Genomic DNA, 20,907 nt, shown 5'->3' with positions numbered 1-20,907 from the left:
AAAGGTTGCCTCCCTCCATGTCCAAACAGTAAAAGTAAGAGCTCCGTTCTGGCCCTTCAGAGCTGACAGGAACTGGGGGGCCCTGGCATCGAGCAGGCAGACAGGGTGGCTGCAGGTTACTTCAAGTCAGAGAGCAGGCACTCAGGGGACCCCAGAAAGGACCACGACTCTGCACTGACCTGCCAGGTGTGTTCCAGACCCTGGCCCAGGTGGACAGCTCGTGAGCATCCCCCGAGCATCCCCCGTGGGGCCTCCCTCCAGGCTCTTCATAAACGCCCCTCAGGGGGAGACACAGGCAGACCCAGGCCACCCGGCTCGTGGGGTCTCTGACAGTCCCCAAGGATGCCTGTGAGAACCTGCCCTCCAGAGCACCTAAAGGAGCCAGGGGGTCAGGAAGGCTTCCCGGAAAACAAGAACAAGTCGGAGCAGGTCGGGGGTGGGTGCGGGCGGGACAGTCAGGTTCTGGGGGCCGCTGATTCTCAGGGAGTCAACAAAGCCCCTCAATCCTCTCTCCTCCTGCAGCCCAGTGTCCTTTCCACGCTCTCAGGAGACACAAGGTCATGCTTACTTCGCAGGGTATTTCGGACTCTTATTTCCCATATTCCTGTCCTCCTACCCGAGAAAATGAAAAAAGAATGAGGTTTCTCTCCAAACGGAGAGCTTCTCAGAGGCCCTGCCTGGGGCCCAGGGAGCCAGCTGGCCATGAGGGGCGCGTCCAGCCCGGCTGAAACACAGCCAGGGCTCCGCGGGCTCCTCCGGCCCTCAGACTCTGAGCGGCCTCTTTGATACCAGAAAACCTAGCACCCCACTCACGCAAACTTAATATGCCTTTTCAAAAAGTTGTTTTTGAAATTAAAGCATTCCCAACACACTTTGGGAAATAGTCACATTATCACGTTTTCACCAAAAGCCATTAACACACATTCTTTGAAATGCAATGGAGTTCAGTGCAGTTGGCACTGAAGTCACGTCACAGGAAAGTGAACGGGGGTGAAGGGACCTGTTACCCACCTGGTGTCCCCTCTCGCACCTGTGGCTGTGACAGGCAGGTGAAAGCCAGAAATTCACCAGGGGGATATTCGAGAAAGAAATTTCATAACTGAGAGATGACTGAGGGCTCACTGTTACGCCTGTTCAATCTGGGGAAACTGAACCCATGCTCAAGATTGAACAACAGCTGTTTCAGACTCCAGGTGAGTACCCGTGAGGCTTGGGAGGTTGGCATTGGTACCCACACTAGAGCTGACACCTTCACAGCCAGCAGCCCATGAAATGCCAGCTCCAGGGAAAGGACATGCCAAGTCCCAGCTCCTGACCGAGCAGGCACAGCTGGGGCCAGGACTCCCAGGGAGGCTGACCAGCCAGCCACTCCTGGGACGTCTCACCTGCGAGGACCTCAGGCACGGGCTGCTCTGTGTGTTAGGATGTTGACTTTTAACAGAAACCGTGTCCAGCCTGTGAAAGGCTCAGAGCCAACACTCGATGATAAGAAACCACATCACTGCCAACTTCATTCTGAATCTTGAACCTCAAAGCAGCCTGGAAACTAGCCACACTGCACGGTCACCCTGGTTTGGCTCCACATTTGGGCAGGAGGTCTTAAGAATCCTAGCACTGTGCTTACATTAAACCACGTATGTTTAAAGGGCAACATTCTGCTCCTTTTAGAAGAATACCGCTCAGTCATCTCCGACTCTTGGCGACCCCATGGGCTGCAGCACGCCAGGCCTCCCTGTCCATCACCAACTCCTGGAGTTTACTCAGACTCACGTCCGTCGAGTCAGTGATGCCATCAGCCATCTCATCCTCTGTCATCATCCCCTTCTCCTCCTGCCTTCCATCTTTCCCAGCATCAGGGTCTTTTCCCATGAGTCGGCTCTTCGCATCATGTGGCTGAAGTACTGGAGCTTCAGCTTCAGCATCAGTCCTTCCAGTGAATATTCAGGGTTGATTTTCTTTAGGATGGACTGGTTTGCTCTCCTTTCTGTCCAAGGGACTCTCAAGAGTCTTCTCCAAAACCACAGTTGAAAAGCATCAATTCTTCGGCACTCAGCTTTCTTTACAGTCCAACTCTCACCTCCATACCTGTCCACTGGAAAAACCGTACCTTTGTCCCTAGGGACCTTTGTTGGCAAAGTAACATCTCTGCTTTTTAATATGCTGTTTGTCATAGCTTTTCTTCCAAGGAGCAAACGTCTTTTAATTTGCAGAAATGACAATCTCAAGAAACAGAATCAATGCCTTTGAAGACTCAAAGAAAACCTCTTGTGTTGACATCCATCACCACACTTTTCAATGGTGTTTATTTTAACCTATTTTATGTAAAAGAAGAACATCTCTTGATTGTCTGGTTGCCCATCAGATCCCAGGCTCTCTGCCAGGGAGAAATTCGATTTCACATTCACATGGCCAGTGAGACGTGTGGGCCTGCAAGCCGGGAACAGGGCCCTCAGGCAGTTAAGAACCACCTTCAGCCTGATGCCAGGTAGACAAACCCCCATCAGCCGTCAAGAAAGTGGAAGAGAAATCCCTTGGTTCTGAGTGCTAACGTAGCAGCTGGCAGTCAGCCTGGTCCATGCTTAACCCGATAGCTCATGCCGGCTCTCCCCACCGTTGGTTAGTGACCAGGTGGGAACCTGCCCCTCCTCCCAGATCATATCCCACCACGCAGGGCCTGGGCTCACACAGGGGCCCGGGATCCAGCTCACAGGGGCCTGGGGTCCAGCTCATGGGGGCTCGGGATCCAGCTCATGGGGGCTCGGGATCCAGCTCATGGGGGCTCAGAATCCAGCATATGGAGGCTTGGGCTTCTGCCTGCCAGTGATCTGGACATCTCAGCCAGTTTTCACTCAAAAAGGCAGAGGGGCCAGGAGGTGCATCAGCGCCCGGACGGACTCAAGGTTCGCCCTGATGACCATCCCATCTGGAAATCCCGCCCTGCAGCTGCTCTCTGCTCTGTGTGTCTACTGTGCTCGGTACAGCCTGTAACAAAATGTGTCCTTGGTAACGCAGTCACCTGGCAGGACGACACAAGGAGAGAGCTAGCTTATAAGGACAGTGCGCTTTATGGCTGCTTACTGTTTGATTTTAAAATTCTTGTTCCCCATTAGAAAATACAGAGAATGACTGGTGGAGGGGGATGGGAACTGTCTACCCAAAATAAATCACAACTAATCTCCCTGGAATGGCTTATTTCAGAACGCTACAAGAAAATAGCGTTTATGCAACAGACAGTATTTAAGTAGTAATACAGGAGGCTTTCTGCAACCTTGCTGCCCTTCACAGTAGAAGCAGGGCTGTGAGAGGGCGGGGGAGGCTCACACATCAGATATGCCTTAAAGCTGATGATTTTGACGGACTCCCCAGCATGCAAGACTCCCTCAAAATCAGTTTAACCCAAATCCATTTTTCTTGCTACTGATGAGTTTAGCCATAGTCATATGATCCAATTATGGCCAATAATCCATGAATTAAATCCACTAAGGGACTTTTGGAGAAGGAAATGGCAACCCACTCCAGTATCCTTGCCTGGAGAATCCCATGGACAGAGGAGCCTGGTGGGCTACAGTCCACAGGGTAGCAAAGAGGTGGACACGACTGAGCGACTTCACTTTCAAGGGGACTTTTAGGAAAGGTGATTCGGCTCCTGAGAGAGATGGGCTGTGTGTCCTCTGAGAACATGGTGTCTGAATGAGACGCCGGGATCCCTAAAGCTATCTTGTGACCACGAGGGGCGTCTGTCCAAGGGCAGTCACAACACAATGAGGACGTGAGAGGAAAGTTTTAGAGACTCCGTGTCCTTGGTGGTGTCACCAAGATACAGAACCCACTGAAAGGAGATTCTTCCATCTCTGCACCTCTTCTTTAGATTACACTGTCCCTCACTGTTTACGCCCATTTGTAAGATTTATTGCTACTACAAATGAAGAGCTTCCTAATCCACACAGCCCATCTTGTGGTCAAAACTGAACTAGATCCTGGCTCTGAGACCTGCAATGTGGGGGCCACATTCACCCCTCCAGACTGCCACCTTACCCCAAAGACAGCATCAGCTTGCTCCTCAATTCCTCAGGACCTGACTAAAACGTCAACATTTTGGGGGGCCCCCAGCCACTCCATGGCAGTTACACCCCAGCATTCTCTCTCTCCATTTCCTGTGTGTTTTCTTCCAGCACAGCGGTCGGGAGCCAGCACACTGCTCACATTCAGCTCACCTGCTCACGTGCCTTGTTTACTCTCCCTTTCCCTCCATCAGAATGGAGGCTCCGTGAGGCCCAGCTTTGGTCTCTTTTGTTCCCTGTATGTCCCCTAGGGTGGCACCTGCAGCGTCGAGGGATTCAAACGTTTGGTGAATAGAAAGCGAATGGATACAGGGCGGGGGCGTCTCAGAGCTTTCAGGGGTGATACAGGGCGGGGTCATCTAGAGCTTTCAGGGGTGAAACAGAGCAGAGGTGTCTTGAGCTTTCAGGGGTGATACAGGGCGGTGGCATCTCTCAGAGCTTTCAGGGGTGATACAGGGCGGGGGTGTCTCAGAGCTTTCAGGGGTGATACAGGGCGGGGTCATCTAGAGCTTTCAGGGGTGAAACAGAGCAGAGGTGTCTTGAGCTTTCAGGGGTGATACAGGGCGGGGGTGTCTCTCGGAGCTTTCAGGGGTGATACAGGGCGGGGGTGTCTCAGAGCTTTCAGGGGTGTTACAGGTTGGGGGCATCTCTAGGAGCTTTCAGGGGTGATACAGGGCGGGGGCATCTAGAGCTTTCAGGGGTGAAACAGAGCAGAGGTGTCTCGAGCTTTCAGGGGTGATACGGGGGGGTGTCTCTCGGAGCTGTCAGGGGTGATACAAGGTGGGGGCGTCTTGAGCTTTCAGGGGTCGCACCCCTTCTGTGCTGAGCTCTGTCACAAGTACAACCCGCACTGCGTGGCCTTGGGTGCCCTGGGGTGGCCCCGTCCACACCTGGGTGCTGACCGCTGGGGCCTGGTCTGGCCAGGTGAGTGAGGGGAGGCACACCGAGGAACCCCAGGGAAGGCCTCCCATGGTGTCGAGAAAAGCCACACCGTGTTGTCAGGACCACGCGATGCTGCTGGAAGCCAGGATGGAGGCGAGGCGCAGAGCGAGCTGGTGAATTGGAGATGGAGAGAGGAGGAGACAGAGAAGAGGTGGGCAGGGCCTGCGGACCACCGCGGCCGCCACGGGAGGAGCCCCACGGGCGCCCCCAGCAGGGCGCGGGGCCCGCACGGGACCCCACTCTGCTCGGCCACGTCACCGCCTCGATCCTGATGGTGTCAGGGTCGCGACAGCCAGCATCAGGGAGAATAAATAAACGAAGCGCAAACAGGAGAAAACCCACACCTCTAATCTGAAGCATCTTCTCCCCAGGGTCTAATCTAAGTCTGCTTCTTGAAATTCAAAGAAGAGGGAGTCCCTCGCTCCTGCAGGCAGACATAGGGGAAATGAGAACGTGGTGCTGGGCTCTGATAACATCTGGGCAGAATGAAAGCAGGCTGGATGCTTGTGTTTCCCGTCCAGTCATAAGGTAAGTGTTCGCAGGTTCTGAGGGACAACGTGCTGATGCTGACCTCACCCTCTGGGCCCATCTGCACAGGCCTGGCCTTGACAGGCTCAGGACTCCACTGGCCGGTGCTAAGGGAACTTCCAGTGGCTCATGCAGCCCAGCCTGGGGAACAAACCCCCCAACTTAATGCACTGTCCCCAAGCCAGAGTGTGAAGGGTGTGCAGACGTCACTCTCCAAGAAAGGTTTCTCAGAAAAGAGCTCTCCCTGCAACGCACATGTGCTTAGGAACCAAAGAAGGGATTTCACACACAAAACTGCGGGAAGATGTGTGTCCTCTTCAGGTTTGAAACCATCTCCTACAACTGCGGTGGAGGGAACCCTGGCCCCTGTCCTGGACACCCCCATCCCCACGGCGGGGCCCCCACGGAGCCTGGTCTCTCCGATGAGTCAGACGGGCTCCAGGCGCGCCTGGACCTTTCCAGCAGGAGACAGCAGCTGCTCACCGTCCCTCCAGCTCCCGGAGTCTGTGTGGTGTCTCCCCGTCCACACGCACGGCAGCCACACTTGAGAAGCTGGGGAGGTGTCAGGAGACACAGGAGTGCTCACGCCAGGGCTGCTGGGGCAACCAGGGCTCGCGTCCCTGTATGTAGAAGCTATTTTTATGGGCTTCCTTGGTGGCTCAGATGATAAAGAATCTGCCTGCAATGCAGGAGACCCAGGCTCAATCCTTGGGTCAGGAAGATCCCCTGGAGAAGGGAATGGCAACCCAATCCAGTGTTCTTGCCTGGGAAATCCCATGGACAGAGAAGTCTGGTAGGCTACAGTCCATGGGGTCACAAAAGGGTAGGACACAACTGAGCAATTAACACGTAGAAACTACTTCTATACCAGTGTATGAGAAATCAAAGGTCACGTCATATAACCAATAGCTGCAAAAACACCCTCACTCACATTCACACCCTTCCCATGATCAGGGAGCAGAGCTTCTCTTGGTGCTCTTACGAAATGACTTGCTTTGCTCAAACTCACACAAAACACGAGCGAGTAGGTTGGGTTTTGTTTCGAACCTTGACCTCAGCACTCTCTTTTTAGCTGTAACTTCAGGACACAGATACCTCTGGGTTACAGACAGCCAACTGGGCAGCCAGCCCCTTCACCAAAATCATGGACTAAAGAGGCTGAGGCGACGAGGGCCACACTCTCAGCACCCGCCCAGCCAGCCCGGACGTCAGAGCCATCCTGGACGTCAGAGCCATCCTCCCTGATTGCAGCCTGCGCAAACAGGATGGGAGCACACCCTGCCTAAAGCGTCAAGCTCCGGTCCTGTCAGGGGATGCTCTGCCTGGGCCTCGCGCCCACGGGCGTTAACACCACGCTGAGCAGCAGCTCGGGCCTCATGGCCTCGAGTCCACGGCGGGCGGGAAGCCTGCGTTCCAGAGCTTACCTGGTGGACGTGCCGGGGATGGGGCGGCCGGTGTCCACCAGGACACACCAGCAGTAGCCCGTGGACGGGTGGCACTGCACCGGCTTGTAGAGGCCGCCGTGGGCGCACTCGGGGATGACCACATTGTCGTTCTTGGGCTGCCGGGCCTCCTCCAGGGCCGACTGCTGCTCCTGGTCGCACGAGGACACTGCAGAGAGGAGGAGACAGGAGTGAGCGCCCAGGAAACGGGGTGGGGCTGGCCAGCAGGGTCCCCGCGCTGCTGTGGCCGGCAGAGTGGACACCTGCGACGGGGATCTGATGTCCCTGGGCTCCCAAGGCCACAGATGGGACCCGGACCCCAGCGACAGCCACGGCCCTCTGCTCTGGGTCCCCAGATGGATGGAGGGCCGGCAGGTACGCAGTCCAGGGCCACCGAGTCCCCCCAAGAGGGTCCCAGGCGAACATCCCCCGCCACCGTGCCCTGCCCAAGGGCTGCCTGAGGCCGAGTCTGCAGCGTGATCAACCCCAGAGGCTCCACTGCAAAAGGGCCGCATGCCCAGAAATCAGTCAAGAGGAAGAGGCGCGCCTAGTCGGGGCAGCATCACAGGTGGTGCAAGGGGAGTGCTGAAGCTCACCCGCAAGAAAGCTAAACAGTCACTCAGTTCTAAGAACAAGCATTTCAATGCATAGGGGCTTCTGTCTTCCTATGTTAATAGATTCAGTTTCTTTTTTGCATTTAGACGTGAGGTAACTTAGACCTAGAGAATCCCTGGGTTGGGAAGATTCCCTGGGGAAGGAAATGGCAACCCACTCCAGTATTCTTGTCTGGAAAATCCCACGGACAGAGGAGCCTGGCAGGCTACAGGCCATGGGGTCAGAAAGAGCCAGACACGACTGAGCGACTAAACCACCACCACTGACTTAGAGCCACCCTCTGCCCCGAACAGTTGGCGGAGAATGTCTGAGAAGCATTGAAGGAGCCCGTTTTGCTCAGTGATCCTCAGAGGGTGACGAACTTGAGTCAAATAAAATGAAAGGTGAAGAACACTTTATCCCTCACTAGCAATCCACACGAGGTTTGACATGTAATCCAGAGAACACTCGGCACGAGCCATTCTAAATGTCCTTGTTCTGCCACATGCCTGGCATCGAGAGTTCACACCCGGGAACTAAGCCTTCCGCTCACTGCTGGTCAAGAATTCCAATTGTGGTGCTCGTTTCCAATGTCTCTCCTGGGGGTGGGGCGTCTCTGAGCTCGGCCTCAGAGGCAGTCATCTGGGACTGACCTCCCACCGCACGAGCCCGCACCCGGGAACCCAGGGTGACCGCAGGTCAAGGTTTTATCCCAGGACAGGCTCTCCTCACCTGAACTGTCTTCTGGGATCGAAAATGGTCTCTTTTGCTTTCCTATTTCTCCATAAAAGGGAAAAGAAAACAACCAATACATTGAATGGGTTTGTTTTAAATAAAATCTTTAGAGCAATTTTCTGCCTAGAAAGTAACTTTCCACAGTCTTAACCTGCTTTGAAATGAACTACAGTTGACGGGAATTTTGTGACTGTCAATGTGATATCAAACAGGTGGGAAAGCTTCCCAAAGCTGGGAAGGAGTGTGCTTCTGGGAGCGCACTGCCGTGGCTGCAGGCAGGGGCCTGGCACTCAGCAGGAAGGCCCCGACCCAGGTGATGACACAGGGGACGCTGTCCAGACGAGGGAGCTGAAACACACAGTGCGGCCCAGAGACCCTGTTTCAGGAAGGCTGGCTCCTACTTCCATTGTTTCTCCAGCCCTTAATGGAGAAGGAGATGGCAGCCCACTCCAGCGTCCTTGCCTGGAGAATCCCAGGGATGGGGGGGCCTGGTGGGCTGCCGTCCATGCTGTCACACAGAGTCGGACACGACTGAAGCAATTTAGCAGCAGCAGCAGCAGCAGCCAGCCCTTAAAAAAGGTCTGGCATACCACAGGCAGACCATAAATCTATTGTGAGATAACTCATAGCGGCGGCATCATTAGTTAGAAAACCACCCAGATTTATCTTACTCTAGTAGGTCCGTCTGCACCGTGAGGACAGTCACACACGCGACTGTTGTGACTGGTCAGCCTGCAGACTGTATCAGCAGATGCTGCTGCGGCTGGACACCGGCACCCCTGCTCACGTCCACAGGTGAAGGTCACCTGTGGGTCCCCCCTTGCTCCCACTCAGAGGCACGCACGGAGCTTCCTGCCAGGCTGACCTCAGCCTCCTGGCGATGGACAAGGAAGGTGCGGGCTGTATGGCCATGAGTCCAGGCTGAGGTTCTGTAGGGTGAGCACGGAGCTGGGGGTGGGGCTACAACTCACAGGCATTCTGCAGCATTTAATGAGCAAGAGGGTGGGGGGGAGACAGGGGTCCTTGGACAAGGGCTTGCATTTCTGTTCCTAATAGCAAGCACCTTGGTCCCCGAGACAGAGAAGACTTCGGGTCCTCAGCATCGGTGGAGGAGGCCCAGACACTGCTCCGGCCACAGCCACGGTCCTTAGGGCAGCGTGTGAGCATCCGGGCTGCAGGGGCTATGGGGACCCTGAGTGGTTGGCCGCCACCTGCTCCCCAAGGCATCCATGCAGCTCCATTAAATTCCCTTTGACTTCGACTATCCGGAGGTGGATATTTTTGAGGGGAGGGTCTGTAAGTTGAGAATCTTAACTGGCAGAGCTGTGACTGTGAAGCAGATCAGCATCGAGGGGGCGCTGGTTTCCATCGAGGCCCCACTGCACTGCTCAGCACACTCGGCACGTGCTGGCGGACAGGCGTCTCACTCGGCACCACTCCAGGTGCTGACCTGTCCGCGCAGCAGATGCTACTCTAATTTCAGCTCATCGCTAATACATACAAGTAATGAATGCCGCTGCCTTTCTTACAACAGCTCCACCCACTTTCTTAAAAACGTCATCCTGATTGTTTCCTTTAATCCCTGTACTTTTCTGTAGATTCTAGATTTTGCCCGGCAAATAGTTGCAGTCGCCCAGCCGTATCCAACTCTTCGGGACGCCAAGGACTGCAGTACACCAGGCCTCCCTATCCCTCACCAACTTTAAGTTTGCCCAAGCTCAAGTTCATTGCAAATAGATAGATACATAAATCAAACCCACCCCTGTGTTACACGGTTATCTTAACAAGGCATTGGCTCCAACTATAACTGGGAAACTGGTGTGGAATCAAAATGACAATGACTTGTCTTGCTTTCTAAACTGACAGATGCATTACTTTAGATCAGATCGAGGCAGGAACCCAGAAGGATGCAGGCTGAGCCACGTGTTTTCAGAGGCAACTGGGTCCTGCTCTTAGCAGTCCTTGGAGCGGCTGACCCGTTCCTAACTGGAGCCCCACACTCAGGAGACTCAGCTGATGCAAGGGCTTCTGTTCCAGAAAGCTCTCCTGGAAAACACATTGCTTACTTTAACGTTCACTTGGCCCTTTTTCAGAAGTTTTATTAGTGAACAGAATTTATGGTGTGATTGTCTGGGCACAAAATGCGTTTCATGCTCCATCCAAGGACATGCTGTATCTATAGAATGGGTTCTGGAAAATTCTCGAAATGGCCCTTTTGAGGATTTTACATCATATTTGAAGGCTCATCGTAAGCAAAGTAGGATTGATTAAATTGACCACCTCTTAAAATTTGCTGAGACTGTTGTAAAATATGGAAGATATTATTGCCAAGTCAGAAGAGATTTGTGTTTGTTTATATAAACATCCTGGCTGAAGTGAGAACTGTTAACTTATACAATTTTATTTGGTAAACCTGGCTGTGTGTGGGGAATTCAGTTTCTCCTATGGGAGAAATGCAGTTACATTTTATGGCCATATGGAAGGAAGTAGATCTTCTTGGGTCAAACTCACGATGGCCCAAGGGAACCGAAGCTAAAGGGTGTCCCGCCTCACTGTTTAAAAACCGCCCTCCTCACTGGGACAGCCGAGCTCCGCCCCTTCTGGTTCCACGGGGGCCACACAGGATGGCAAAGGGAGGATGCTCCAGGGGGGTTGTGGTTCTCTCAGCACAGACGCCCTGCTCTGCACAGGACGCCAGCTGCCCTGATGGAAGGAGAAGGGGAGCTGGCAGAGGGACACAAACCAGCTGGGTATCCCGGAACTGGGGGCTTTCAGTCCCGAGACCCGGGGACCAGGACTCCAGGGCACGAGCCCCAGCCACGTTTCGGAAAATCACCAGTGAGGGCCCGCAACACAGGGGGGAAGGAGGACCCACAGGAGGAAAGGGGGACTCACCGGAGGAAAGGGCAGAGAATGGGGGGATTTTTAGAGAAACTGGAAATGAGAGAACCGATTAATGTTGGAGGAAATAGGAAAGAAGGAAGGAGAGACGGTCAAAAGGAGCTGGCGGAGTAAGGGGGGACGGGCTGCGGACCACGTGACGGTGTGCCTGGAGGCAGAGGCCCCTGCTGCCGGCCGATGGTCCAGGGCCACAAAGGGGACCAAGGCTGCAGTTTACAGTGATGACCTCACTGAAAGTTAGCTTTGAATCCATGCCAACGGATGCCCATCAATGGATGAAAATGAACTTTGAGATTCTGGAAATAATTCAGCAAGAAAACGAATAATCAGTGCTCACACACTTCAAATTATAACATCCATTTTAATGGGTCAGATGAAAAGATCTATGCTTTCTCTCCTGTTCAGACGAGACTGGGTGTGTTCGGGACAGTACGGCCATGGCGCTCCCTCCCATTCAGAAGGGCTTCTGCTGCACAGGCTCCTCGTACACGGAGTGCTGAGGAGCTAATGTGCGAAGGAAGAATAAGGAGAGAAAAGTGAACGCGGCGTAGGAGGGATTTCGACACGAGGGAATTCAGAGAAAGGCAAGGCACTGTATCTTTTGAGCAGAACCACTCAGAGAGAGGTCCCCTTTGAGAAGTTTGTCGTGGCAAGGGAAAGCTGAGAGATTATTTAGAACTGATGACTGGGTCAAAGAAAGGTTTTCTTTTCCCTAGTGAAAGAAGCCTGAAACATACTTTGAGGAGAAATTAAAGAAAAAGATGTTGCAATGAATGAGGTTCTCATTCCTGGAGAATTAGAAATTGAATAGAAAACACGTGAGACCTGGAGACTCTTCTGCACGAGCGTCCTATCTTATGGGCAAAGGTCAAGTTCTGGGCTAGGAGACAGACTCTGGTTGTTCTCTAGCCTTGAATTACTAGCCTTATGAACTCCAGCGAAATTCTCACCTCACAGATTCCGTATCCCGTACCATGCCTGTCTTGCCTGCCTCTCAGTCACCGTGGCTGCTGGAGTAATGCCTGCTAAGTGGCAGACTTCTGGGACACTTTAAGGTGTTACTAATAATGAGCACAAGTTTAACATAGCCCACCCAACAACAACAACAAGTTAGACACAGAAGCACAAAGAGTAAAAGGTCCTGTGAAGAGCCAGAGTCATAACCCAAGAGAAAACTTTGTGTGTATTTAACATCATCAATGTTTTTAAACCACATCTTTTTCCTGTAACTTCTTGTTTCATTAACACAACACCCAGGCTTACGCTACGCTGTCCTACGCACCTGAACTATCAAGTCAAGGCACATAACGAAGCCTCGGGTAACAGATGAGAATTAAAATGGATCAGACTTCAGCTGCAGCTTCTGTGCATCTTGTGTCTGGTAACAGAGGGCTCTGCTCAAATTTCCAAGTTATACGTGTGATTCATCATGCCACCAGACCTCAACATTCTCTACAAAAGGATAGCTTTCCATTTGGTGGATTAAATCCATTCTCACCTGAGCCTTGGCTTTGCAGACACCTCTCGATGGCTGTCTTCTTGCTCCAGCTTAACTAACCTCCTGATGGTACTGTTCACACACGAACATGTGTGAACTCCTGACTATAGTTATGGTGACTGTGCCGTACTTGCTTCTGTGGCAAACGTGACTCAAGCTTCTCTAGCCCCAAGCAGCTGCGTTCATGCCTTCTCTAATGCTGCGAGCTTGTCAACGTTTCTGGTTTCGATGTCCATCTCCTGGGTTCCTCATCATATTCTAAGCAGACTTCTGAGATGCACTTAGCACTTTGGAAATAGTCTGCCTCAGTATTTTTTCACATATATATTAGACTAGAAACACAAGTACAATTCCAATTTGCTTGTATCAGTTCTAACAACTCATATAACAACTCTGTATTTTTAGAAAGCTACTTCTGTAAATTTGGCAGAATGTCCATTAAAATTAGTTTATTTTCCAAACTAGCAGATTTTAGTGACTTAGAAAGTATTTGACAGATTGTTCAAATAATCTGACAACCAAAGGGAATTAGACGACAATAAGCAGCCGCCAGACAGTTATGAACGCAAAGGGGGAAGAAGACAAACTCTTAAATGAAGATCTCTTTAAACAGAGGATGCTTGATTTTAACATGATGAAGCCTGAAGCATTTTTATAGGAAGCAATAACAAACCACACGCATTCTAAAAGCTTGCTCTTCAGATGTGGCCGTGTTTCAGAAGGATGCCCACCGCAGGTATTGGTTTTGTGGCCAGATCCCCTGGTGGCTCAGAAGGTAAAGCGTCTGCCTGCAATGTGGGAGACCCGGGTTCGATCCCTGGGTTGGGACGATTCCCTGGAGAAGGAAATGGCAACCCACTCCAGTATTCTTGCCTGGAGAATCCCACGGAGGAGGAGCCTGGTGGGCTACAGTCCACGGGGTCGCACAGAGTCGGACACGACTGGGCGACTTCACTCTCTTCACTTCGCTTCCCTGCTTACAGGCTTCTCATTAATATTCAGGGTTTTATGTTTCACGTTCCGACAGGTATGAAGGCTGGAGAAGCTTCAACACACTGAAATATGTGAACCTGTCTGTGTTCATGAGGATCACCTGGACACAGGACTCTGCCCCAGCAGCTCCCCTGGGGTCTGCGCGCCCCCTCTTGAACCTGCCTCCTTTGCTCTGCGCGCTGCGCCGAGACTCCTCCCCTCTGGCCAGGCTCTCCGCTACAGCTTCCTCCTGTCGTGTGCTGTGGGCAGAGTGTCGCCCAGCTGTAGGTTCTCGTCGTTAGTTAAGGGACCTGGTCCCTCTCCTCACAGGACGATCTGCTCTTGGAACAGTCTGCGTTCCCAGACGTGCCTCGTTTCCAGAGAATTATATAAAATCACTTCCCAGCAGCAGCGGCGCCTTCGGATGCCTTCAGAAATCACTGCAGGTGTGGGCAGCGTGCCCAGACGCGACGCTCACGTCCACTCATGTCTGATGGACACTGGCAGACGCTTCTCTCTTCTCTCATCTCCTTATTTATTCTCAGGTAGAGTCATGCAGAGGCAACTGAGAGGATTTAATTTTCAAAGTCAAAGGGTTTTTTTTTAATCCTCTGGTAATCCTTCCAGAAACATGGCTGAACAGTGTGAAATGGAGATGAACAGACTGAGTCCCACCCTCCTCGCCTCCTGGCTTCAGGGAATCAATCACAGAAACGAGGAATTGTCTGCCAAACACACCCACCCCAGGCTCCCGCCTCCCGAGGTGGGCGAAGGCGCTGACGGCGTAGCGCATGGGCGCTCTTACAGAGAAGGATGACGCGTCCTGCAAATTTGAAGCGATTATTTCAGGTGCTAGAAACAGTGCTCATAACTCGCTTAGGTGTTGTGATAATATTACACTCTGAGAGCAGAAGTTTTCAGTTACAGTAACCCCATCTGGTTTTAGGCAAAGAAAATTAGGTTCCTTTTCATTACAGTGAACTATTTCATCAATTAAGTGGCAAAACTCTCAGAAAATGGGGATTAGAAGAAAATCTTCTCTAACTGGTAAATAGCGTATTTTTTTCTGTAGTTAACCTCATGCTTAGTGATACAAGACTGAATGCTATCACTGTAAGATGGAAAAGAATCTCATCTCTGCTATTTTTCATTATATTAGAGGTCCTGGGCAATGCCGGAAAAGGTAAGGAAAAGATAGGAATAAAGATTGGAAAGAAAATGTAAAACTGTTTTTAATCACACGTGACAGAAATATGCACATATAACGAACTGAAACACCTGTAGAAAGAAACTGCTGGAAATAATAAGTGAATACAGCAAGTGACATACAGAGTCAGTGAAATTTCCATAGGCTAGCGTGGAGGATCAGAAGACAGTTATTTTAAATGACATTTGCAATGACATCAAAACATAAAATAATCAAGAATAAATTTAGGAAAAGACGTGCAAGAGATTGAAAACTAAAAGGCATTCCTGAGAAAAATAAAGGGAATGTGCTTAAAAGGAGAGAACAGTACCACATTAATTGATTAGAGAACTCACTAATGTTATCATGTTAATTAGCCCCAAATTGATCTGTGAACTCAAAATAACTTCTATCAAAATTCTAGGAAGGCCTTTTGTAGAAACTGACATGTTAGTTCTAAAATGTAAATGAAAATTCAAAAGACCTGAAATATCCAAAGCCCTCTTCCAAATTAACAAATGTGGAGGACTAATGTCACCTTACTTGAAAAGTTATTGTAAAACTGCTTATCTAGACAGAATGCTATCCAAATAAGGATAATTAAACAGATCGAGGAGAAAGAATGAACTGTTCATAGACACAGAAATGTACGCTCAACCGATATTTTACAAGGCACCAAATCAATTCGAAGGGAAAATCTTTTCAAGGACGATTCTAAACAATGGGCTATCCATCTGCCAATTTAAAAAGAAAGCCTAACTCACATCATACACAGACCTTTATTTGAGATAGATTGCTGTCAGATGTTCAGTCATGTCCAACTCTTTGAGACTCCGTGAACTATAACGAGTCAGACTTCTCTGTCCACGGGATTCTCCAGGCAAGAACACTGGAGTGGGTTGCCGTTTCCTCCTCCAGGGGATCTTCCCGACCAAGGGGCGGAGCTCGTTTCTCTTGCCTCTCCTGCAGTGCATGAGGATTCTTGACCACTAGCACCACGTGGGAAGCCCCTGGGAAGCCCCTGAGATAGAGAGCTAACCAAAAAAGCTAAAAATATGTAGCCTTCATGGAAGATACAGACTCTCTTTGTGACATGAGGTTAGAGAAGGAGTTTTAGAATCGACACAGAAAAGCCTACCCACAAAGGAGATGTCTGGGAAACTGGACATTCTTAATATATTTTACAGCTTACACTCACCAAAGATGCTATTAGTAAAGTGAGACAGCAAACCCCCGACAGGGAGAAAATGCTCCTAAAGCACACGCAGCTGACGAATATTCAGTGTATGTCAATGAGCCCTACAAGCCAATTAAAAAAGACAAATAATCTAATATAAATGGGGCAAAGATTTGAACAGACAATTCGAGATGGATCATAAGCACGTGAGAAAATCCCTAGGCATCCTTGGTCACCAGGAAAATGCAGTAGACTCTCAGGAGGTCCCATGGTGGGCCCAGGAGAGGGGCCTTGACGACCCAGACCAGAAGCATGCAGGCTGGTGAAGACGCCCAGCCGAGGGCACCCTCTTGCATCCCTCACCCAGGGTGACATCTGCTCCAGGGGTTCAGTTCAGTTGCTCAGTCATGTCTGACTCTTTGAAACCCCATGAACTGCAGCACGCCAGGCCTCCCTGTCCATCACCACCTCCCGGAGTCCACCCAAACCCGTGTCCATTGAGTCGGTGATGCCATCCAACCAACTCATCCTCTGTCGTCCCCTTCTCCTCCTGCCCTCAATCTTTCCCAGCATCAGGGTCTTTTCAAATGAGTCAGGTCTTCGCATCAGGTGGCCAAAGGATTGGAGCTTCAGCTTCAGCATCAGTCCTTCCAATGAACACCCAGGACTGATCTCCTTTAGAATGGACTGGTTGGATCTCCTTGCAGTCCAAGGGACTCTCAAGAGTCTTCTTCAACACCACAGTTCAAAAGCATCAATTCTTCTGTGCTCAGCTTTCTTTAGAGTCCAACTCTCACATACATACATGACCACTGGAGAAACCATAGCCTTGACTAGATGGACCTTTGTTGGCAAAGTCATGTCTCTGCTTTTTAATATGTTGTCTAAGTTGGTCATAACTTTCCTTCCAAGGAGTAAGCGTCTTTCAATTTCATGGCTGCAGTCACCATCCCTAGAGTAAACAGAACACGTGTCCCCAAGGTGGCGAGTGCAGGACACACGGGGCAGCTTCACTCTTGTGAAATGAAAATGCCTCCTGCCAGATCAATAAACAGGACTGTCACAGCTGTCAGTGACCTCTGGCCTCCAAAGGTGAATGAGGGCTCCCCAAACTGTGACCCAGCAGATTCTGCCACCCCACCCACATGGTGATTGCTGAGGAGCTGGGGATACAAGAAGCCGTCATCAGCCTCTCCTTAGGGTGAACAGCAGACAGGATGGGCCCAGACAGCTGAGATTCACATGAAAGGGAAGAATTCAGCGAGCACAGAGGCTTGTATCTTCCCATCATAGAATGCGAAATTTCTTTACTTGATATCTGATCTATGATGTTCAAACTTCCTGCTCCCTTTGTTGCAAACTTATATACAGCCTGACTCCCCTTTCTGCCTCCTTGGAGCAGTTTTCTCAGAGATACTGAGATGTAGTCTCCTGGGCTCAGAGTTCTGAACATTTTCCACCAGATAAACTCTCTGCTTTCAGGTTGTGACTATATGTTTTCAGTCAACACGCTCAATATCCCCCAAACCTTAACAACAAAAATAGCCACTTACTGGAAAAGGCACAGATCATGGGATATGCATACACTATACAATCCTTCATATAAACTAGAGGAAAAAATGGGTGACAATTACAGCCAACAAGAGTGAATCTCAAAGCTACTATAATGAGTAAAAGAGGCAGAAATCAGGGGGTATATGGTGCTATCATTTCATTTATAGAAAATGCCAGCCCAGAGAAAGGATCCTTGAGTGGTGGAAATTCAACAACAGTTTCCTCTCAGAAGACCTGACCCAGGAAGGGTCCAAGAGTATTCAAGGGGGAGCCTTCTGTCCTGGGGTGGGTGCTGCTGGGGGAGGGGCGCCTGCACCACAGCCTACCTCGCTGTGTGGACATGTTCCCAGCAGACAGACACCTAAATGACATGGGAAAAGCCCTTTTACTAAGGGTAAAATAGGGATCCTAGTTGGTGTTAGTTGCTCAATTTTGTCCGGATTTATGAAATTCTATGGACTGTGGCCCGCCAGGCTCCTCTGTCCACGGGATTCTCCAGGCAAGAACTGGAGTGGGTTGCCATGCCCTCCTCCAGGGGATCTTCCCCTCCCAGGAATCGAACCCATGTCTCTTGTCTTCTGCTTTGGCAGGCAGGTTCTTTACCTCGAGCACCACCTGGGAAGTCCCTTACACACACACACTGCTATTTATAAAGTAGATAACCAGCAGGGACCCACAGTATAGCAGAGGGAACTCTCCTCTATGCTCCGTTACAACCCACGTGGGGAAAGAATCTGGAAAAGAGGAGATACGTATGCGTGTACATATGTGTGTGCGTGACCGGATCACTTCGCTATACACCCGAAACGAGCACAACGCTGTTCATCAACAAAACTCCAATAATAACAATAGCGACAAGGTAATCAGGGTCTCGGGCCTCTGAGCACTGACTTCTGGCTGTGAGAACAGAGCGTGCAGAACCTGCTCGGGTCCCACGTCCTGTGGGCACAAATCTGCTCTGCAGGAACCTCTAAGCTGTGGGCAGTTTTCAGACGAATCTGCTGCAGGCAGGACCAGTGAGTCCATCTGCGCCCCAGCTTCCTGGGCCCAGCCCTTGGGTGCTGCTCAGTGTCGTCTGCCGGCCGGGCTCCTGCCGTGTCAGCTGCCCTGCAGCTCTGTGGGACCAGTGGGCCAGCTTGTTCGCCGTCAGTGGCCTCTGCCTCGCCCAGTGATCAAGGCAGTCACAGCCTGGAGGTCCCAGAAACGCATCGCTTCCTCCTCCGATGCTCACACCCATCCTGAGGGTGCTTCTGCCTCTTGATCATCCCACTCAGGATAACTGCACCCTCACGTTCAGGAACAAACGGTGCCGAGCTGGCCCGATCCGTCCTCTCTCCCCATCGCCAGGGGTTTGCAGCTCCTCCCACACGGGCGGGGGGTCGCCCTGTTCTGTGACTTTGGGCTCAGACATAGGAACTGCATGCTGCATGAGCGTGTCTGCAGGCACGAGGCAAGCTGGGGCTGGACACCTGGGTGTGTGTGGCCTGTCTCCTTGGGCACAGGTGTTGCCGGGAGAAGGGCACTCCCAGTGTCTTCACTCAGGCTGGGAGGAGGCAGACAGAGGCCCACGTGCAGCCTGGAGCCTCCCAGCGGAGCCCAGCCAAGATCAGCAGATGCATGAGAAATGAACACTTGTCAGTGATGACAGCTAACACCCTGGGGCTACTTGTTATGACGCAGTAGCTGTCTGATACAACAGGCATTCTGGTGTTAGCCTCAGAGAGCAAAATCAACATCGTCCATTTTCTTTGCATCTCCTTATAGCATTTTCACGATTGTCTCAAGAAATACTCCTGGTCAAACTGCCGAATGTCTTGCTTCTCCAGGCATCTTGCTTCTGCCTTCCACGTGCCCACAATCAATGGCACAGGTTCAGTTCTCGGCAGACACCACAGACGAGGGGCTGGGCTTCATGCAAGGAAGCAGCCGCAGAAGGAGGACCCACGGCCCACGGCGGGCTGCAGGGCAGCAGGGGCCAGCATGGGGCTCCGGAGCAGGCGAAGGGGTCTCCACAAGCAGCAGCAGGCCTCGTGAGGGTGAGCACAGGGCCATGTCTGCGCTTTAAAAGCCCTGGCGGCAAAGCTCTCAGACGAAGGACCAGTTCACGACCGTCTCTGGTCCCTACGAGGGACAATGAGGGCTTAATCTGAGGCCACCAGGCACGCCCGATAGAAAATAACGAACCTGACCATTAGTAAACCCAGGTAAAAATGCACGGGGAGTGGCTGGCTCATGTTATGTTTGGCAAAAACCAGTACAGAATTGTGAAGCAATTAGCTTCAATAAACAAAAATTTAAAAAAAGAAAGAAAGAGAGAAACACACGGGAAGCAACAGGAGGCGGTGACGGCTTGCTGCCAGCGTGAAGGTGGGGCCCCGCGCCCCGCGGGGCGGGCGTGCGGTCCCCTCCAGGGGCTCCCATGTGGACGCACGTGCAGACCTGGTCAGGACCTTGAACCAACAGGAAGACTGGCACCTTCGCACTGCTTGTGTTGAAATGTATGTGAACGCTGTCGGGGTTCATACAATGGACGCGATTTTCTTCACCACAGATACCTACTTGCTGCGTGTGATCACATATCACTTAGTTGGTGGATACTGGAAGGTGAACTGCTACATAGAAAGGAGGTCTGTGAAGTACTCTGAGGCTTATAATGGGCTTCACATAAAAACATTCTGGGGATAAAATAATAAACAACCTGCCAAGTAGGATCCACTTTTAAAGAGCATGTGAGTTTCACACACAGCAGAGGTTGGAGACTGACAGTTATAACACTTAGTGGGTACTTACGCCTACACGGTTTTCAGGTGTTAATTTACTTAAGCACACCATAATGGGAAAGACGGAATATCGTCAGCCATCTGTTATATAACTGTAGGCATATAACTGCATACTCAGCTAGAGCACATAACCGAGCTGCGTACTCAGCTATAACTGAGCACACACCTGAGCTGCTTCGCTTGATCCCATGACGCGGGATCCCTGTCGCCACTTTGCAAGCTCAGTCACTGAACCGAGAAGGTGAGCCACGTTCTTGTCCATGCCGTCAGGATAACAAGCGGCAGAGACCAGGTTTGAACTGAGCCATCCTGGCCCCAGAGTCCTGGTCTGAGGCCAGGCCCAATCTCTTAGAATTGATTACTTAATTTATACACATGTTGTCTTCATCAGCCATAGACTCGTTTGTGGTTCTGGCCACCTGATGCAAACAGCCAACTGACTCATGGGAAAAGACGCTGATGCTGGGAAAGACTGAGGGCAGGAGGAGGAGGGGGTGACAGAGGATGAGACGGCTGGAAGGCATCACCGACACCGTG

At 51.4% G+C, this 20,907-nt stretch overlaps 1 protein-coding gene across 3 annotated transcripts in view; it reads right to left on the bottom strand.

The window, feature by feature from the left end:
* SMOC2 (SPARC related modular calcium binding 2) overlaps positions 1-20,907 on the bottom strand; it is a 162,434-nt gene that overhangs the window by 39,533 nt on the left and 101,994 nt on the right. For all 3 annotated transcript variants that reach the window (XM_027972681.2, XM_060419334.1, XM_027972682.2), the window contains exon 8: positions 6,956-7,142. In XM_027972681.2, the coding sequence (XP_027828482.1) occupies positions 6,956-7,142 (187 nt within the window). The remainder of the gene's footprint in view (positions 1-6,955; positions 7,143-20,907) is intronic.

The sequence above is a fragment of the Ovis aries genome, chromosome 8 (genome assembly GCF_016772045.2).
Source record: "Ovis aries strain OAR_USU_Benz2616 breed Rambouillet chromosome 8, ARS-UI_Ramb_v3.0, whole genome shotgun sequence".
Lineage (NCBI taxonomy): Eukaryota > Metazoa > Chordata > Mammalia > Artiodactyla > Bovidae > Ovis > Ovis aries.
Note: the sequence above shows the minus strand (reverse complement) of the source record. Positions and strands in the feature narration are given on the sequence as shown.